This window comes from Penaeus chinensis, chromosome 31 (assembly GCF_019202785.1).
Source record: "Penaeus chinensis breed Huanghai No. 1 chromosome 31, ASM1920278v2, whole genome shotgun sequence".
NCBI lineage: Eukaryota > Metazoa > Arthropoda > Malacostraca > Decapoda > Penaeidae > Penaeus > Penaeus chinensis.
Genome location: NC_061849.1, coordinates 12,372,762 through 12,377,761, shown reverse-complemented (window position 1 = coordinate 12,377,761; position 5,000 = coordinate 12,372,762). Strand labels below are relative to the sequence as shown.

The 5,000-nt window shown below is 39.4% G+C and overlaps 2 protein-coding genes across 2 annotated transcripts in view; one reads left to right on the top strand and one right to left on the bottom strand.

Moving 5' to 3' along the window:
- The window catches only part of LOC125042027 (cytochrome P450 3A4-like), a 4,548-nt gene extending 319 nt beyond the window's left edge, over positions 1-4,229 (top strand). The window contains exons 2-7 of the mRNA XM_047637489.1: positions 1,386-1,563; positions 1,704-2,403; positions 2,568-2,786; positions 2,984-3,039; positions 3,071-3,257; positions 3,554-4,229. Coding sequence (XP_047493445.1) covers positions 1,387-1,563; positions 1,704-2,403; positions 2,568-2,786; positions 2,984-3,039; positions 3,071-3,257; positions 3,554-3,720 — 1,506 coding nt within the window. The 5' untranslated portion in view covers position 1,386 and the 3' untranslated portion in view covers positions 3,721-4,229. The remainder of the gene's footprint in view (positions 1-1,385; positions 1,564-1,703; positions 2,404-2,567; positions 2,787-2,983; positions 3,040-3,070; positions 3,258-3,553) is intronic.
- LOC125042026 overlaps positions 3,971-5,000 on the bottom strand; it is a 71,817-nt gene continuing 70,787 nt past the window's right edge. Inside the window, exon 24 of the mRNA XM_047637488.1 lies at positions 3,971-4,173. Coding sequence (XP_047493444.1) covers positions 3,971-4,173 — 203 coding nt within the window. The remainder of the gene's footprint in view (positions 4,174-5,000) is intronic.

The window sequence follows — 5,000 nt, the reverse complement described above, 5'->3', positions numbered from 1 at the left end:
ATTATCATTATCATCATCATGATTACTATTATTATTATCATTATCATTATTACATTATTATTGTCATAATTATTATCATTATTATAATCATCATTATTATTATCATAATTATTATTATCATTATAATCATCATTATTATTGTCATAATTATTATTATCATTATCATTATTTTTGTCATAATTATCATTATAATTATTGTTATCCTCATCATTATCATTATTCAGTATGAACATCATCAATATCAAATTTGTTATCTCTCAGTAGCATCACAGTTCTTGTATCATCATACTGTAGCACAATTTTGCAGTGTCGATGTTGCCGAGTCATGTGATCTGACATGGCAACAGACACTGTTACCTGTTCATAATGTTGATTGTGATGAATATGCATCGTAGGTCATTCAGCTGAGAACAGTTGTAACTCCTCCCTTGATTACGAAGGACAGGTAGCAGGGAGATGGGTGTGATTGGTAGCAGTGGTAGCAGGCAAGCAGGTACCGTTGCCTATATAAGGTTATCTTATCGAGCGCTAATGGGAGTACAAGAAAACGCAGTGTAAATGTGTCATTCATAAGTTCCTTATATTAGTAGTGAACTTTGACCTGGTCTTCACGTTACCCAGTCTTCTTCATAATGATTTCGCAAGACATTTGGCTACATGGAGGTCAGGTTTTAAGTCTACTTTCGGGTCCTAGCAATACATATTGTGTACTGTGTAGTGCAGTATCACACGCACGCACATAGACACTCACACAGTTATATACACCTATTGAATAGTCAAACCGGTTCTATATCCAAGTACGCTTGATCACTTTGTTTCCGCCCCGACTTTGACTCCAACATGCCGATGCCAGAACTCAATCAATAGTTGAGTCGCCAGAGAGGAACTGGTCAGTCGCGAAGCCGGGACCTTGCAACTGCAGCGGCGGGAAGGTGTGTGTGTGCCTAAATGTGGTGATGGGGAGGGGGGCAAGGAGATGAGAATCGATTTCTTTGCAGCTGATAACGCGAGAAACTTACCTGCATTACGTAGGCATCCGTCGCTATTTTTTTTCACTTGGATATAACGAATTAGGAAAGAATGAACAGAGCCGAACTGACGTAATTAAATCAGTATAAGTATCAAAGGCAGTATAAACAATAACTATGTATTGGAGACCATAAACATTAGGATGATTATAATGTTAACAGCAAAATAACAATAATGATGAGGATGCTATGATGATAACAATGATAATGGCAATATACATATGTGTGTGTGATGAAAACTAGGATACACGGCGAGATTCCTTCGAAAGAAGATATCAGTAGTATAAATCTGGTATATAAGTAACATGGTCATTTAATGTCACTCAGCTTCAAATCATTTGAAAATTATGTCACCAGGATGAGTGGGGAAACCTGGCTGCTTGTGGGCGTGGTGATACTGCTCGCATGGGCGTACTCAAGGTGGAAGCACAGCTATTGGTCGTCCAGGGGCGTGGCCACTCCGCCCTTCCTCCCATTCCTCGGCCATCTGCACAAGACAGCAATGTTGAGAAAGAGATACGCATTTGATATGGACGTAATACACAAATCCATGAGTCTTTCCGTTTTGTGACCGAGTAATTACTTTACAAAACGCTTTTGAAATAGTGTACTGACTGATTCCGTTTCAGTTGCATAAGTCATTCTAGGTTCCACATGCACTTCCACTCTCAACAGGCTTACTACAACTATGGAGGATCAAAGTTCTGTGGCCTCTATTCGTTCCACAAGCCATGCTTACTAGTGGGTGATCCTGAACTCGTGAAGCAAATGTTTGTCAAGGACTTTGACTGCTTTTCGGGCAAAAAACCATTGAAACTAACCAAGCAGGACAAAGTGATCTCAGACATGTTGGTTCTGAAGACGGGAGAGGAGTGGAAGAAGCTGAGATCCATCATGTCTCCTACTTTCTCTTCGGGCAAGATGAAGGGGATGTTTCCACTGGTGAGCCAAAAGGCCGACGATCTCGTCTCCTTCTGTCTCAAGGAAGCACGCACGAAGCCTGCCATTGACATGAAGCACAACTTCAGTCGCTTCACCCTAGACACGATCGCTTCCTGTGCTTTTGGGTTAGAGTGCAATTCACTTGGAGATGAAACGTCTGACTTTTCCGAGAAGGTTGATAAGTTCTTTAAATACTCGACAGCCTCGATCCTCAAAAAGGTGTTCGTTTCCATCGCCCCGCGAATCGCCGACGCTCTCAACATACAGTTTTCTTCGCCGACAACCGGCTTCTTTAAGGAATTAGCCCTAAGGACCATAGCTGCCAGAAGGGAAGGGAGCAAGAGAGGAGACTTTCTGGACCTCCTCTTAGAGACCCAGAGCCAGGGCGAGGATGCCGTAGGCTCTAGCAAGCGAGCGTCAAAGTCCAAGAACGGTGGGCGGTACATGTTTATGATGACGAGAATGCAAATATAAAGTGCAATTCCAAAAAAAAATATGACGTTTGTTAAGAAACTTTTAAAAAATTAAGAAATTTTACACGAAACAACTAGACTTTAAATAGTCCCACCAACTTCCTTTTTTACCTCTGCCTCTCAGTACTGGACGACGAGACCATCGTGTCCCAGTGTGTGTTGTTCATCCTAGCTGGCTACGGCACCACGGCTTCTGCACTGTCCTATGCGGCCTTCCTTTTGGCCAAGCACCCTGATGCCCAGCAGCGCCTTCGCCGGGAGCTCAACGCACTGATCGAGGAACATGGTGACGTAACTTACCAGGGAATCATGGAAGCAAAGTTCCTTGATGCTTGTATCATGGGTAAGTCTTTGATGAATTTTTTTTTTTTTTTTTTTTTTTTTTAGTCCTAATTTTTGTGCACTCTGTTCTATATTTGAATACATCGCTGTTAAGTTTCATAAGTATGTACTTCTTCAAAACTGTTCAGTGACATTGATGTTAAGTATTATCTGCATGTTAAATATCGCCATACAACATTTCTTAATTTTATGTTCCAGAAACACTTCGCCTTTACCCAATATCCGTCTATTTAGAGCGCATGTGTGAAAGGAATTACCAGTAAGTAGACATTTATAAGCAGGATCCCTGGTACTGGTATTACTATTCCACCTGGCACTGTAGTGTCATGCCCGGTCTGGACTATGCACCGGGACCCGAAGTACTGGCCTGAGCCCGAGGAGTTTCGCCCCGAGCGCTTCCTGCCGGAAAACGCGGCGAACATACCCAACTTCACGCACATGCCCTTCGGAATCGGACCCAGGAACTGTATAGGTGAGGTCACGTGTATGTTTATGTGTGTGTGTGTGTGTGTGTGTGTGTGTGTGTGTGTGTGTAGAGAGAGAGAGAGAGGGCGCGCAAAGACAAAGAAAGATAACAAAATACAGAGATAGAGACAGACAGAGATACAGATAGATAGCAGAGACAGAGAGAGAGAGAGAGAGAAAGAGAGTATAGAAACAGATATAGTTATGCGAAAAAATAAGCTACCTGTCGATAGAACAATAGCCTAATCATTAATTCTATAATGATATTTACAACCTACACATACAATTTTCCCTTTGTTTCAGCTCAGAGATTTGCCCTCATGGAGACCAAAATTGTCTTGACCAAGTTGCTGTTGGCATCGGACCTCAGGCCGGCCCCGGGCTATGAAAACGTGACGGTCTCGTTCGGCTTCGGTTCACAGTCTCCAAACGCCGTGAGGCTCATCCTGAAACCGCTGAAGGACGAGTGAGAGGACGAAGAATAATCCTATAAGGCAGGGCCAGGCTATAGGAGGCGAAAAATATGATTCAATAAAATGAAGGTCTTGGCGATGAATTCCAGAAAGTGTATTTCTTCGACTGACTGTAGGGTAATTTAGGGGACATATGGGATTACGATGGAGTACTCAAATTGGTGGTGTGATTTTCATGATTGCATGTAAAATATTTATCCGGACCTTTGCATATATTGGAACTTGTCTAACTGGATCATTGCTCATATTAGGCGAGTAGCCTTGCTATAGGGATCTTCACAGAGGACGTCAATTCTTTGACTTTTTTAACCCTGAAAACTATACGCTTCGAATCCATTGGTTGTAAAATCACACTGAATTCTTTTATTTCTGTCTCTGCGATCATTTCATATCTCTCGTCTTTAACTGTTGCAATATTTTCTATAACGAATGGCAAAACACTCGACCGTGCTGTGTTTAGGCAGTGAAAACCCACATTAAACAAAAGTGTCTTCTCTGCATTTTTTCGATTTTGTTTGTTTGCCCTTTTGGGATAGGGAAGGTTTGACCTATTTGTACATAATGTCTTTAATCTTTTCAGACTATTTTGCGTACCCAATATGATGTGAATATTGTGAGAAATGCATATGATTTACAACAAACTTTATTTGCAACCAATTTTTTTTTTTTTTTTTTAGGTTCAGTACAATTCTTATATTTTAAGCATTCTCTCTTTGACAATACTCTTTCTCTCAATAAAAACAGATATAGTAAATATTATGATTTCGATCTCTAATAGGTACACACTCTGTTTACATTGATTTGAAAAAATATGCGGTATTTTCCTGTATTCGCGAAATTATATTTTGATAATAATATCTACTTGAAAGTTTTAGTAATTTCACAAATCTTAAAAAAAAAAAACATTATGGGCCACTTATATCTTTAATAACAGCCTTTAAATTGAAAAAATATGGTGTGTGTGTGTGTGTGTGTGTGTGTGTATATATATAAATGCGTGTGTATGTGTGTGTGTGTGTGTATATCTATCTATCTATCTATATATCTATATATATCTATCTATCTATCTATATATATACATATATATATATATATATATATATATATATATATATATTATATATATATATATATATATATATATATATGTGTGTGTGTGTGTGTGTGTGTGTGTGTGTGTGTGTGTGTATGTGTGTGTGTGTATAAACATGTATGTCTGTGTGTAAATATATGTATATATATATATATATATATGTATATATATGTGTGTGTGTATA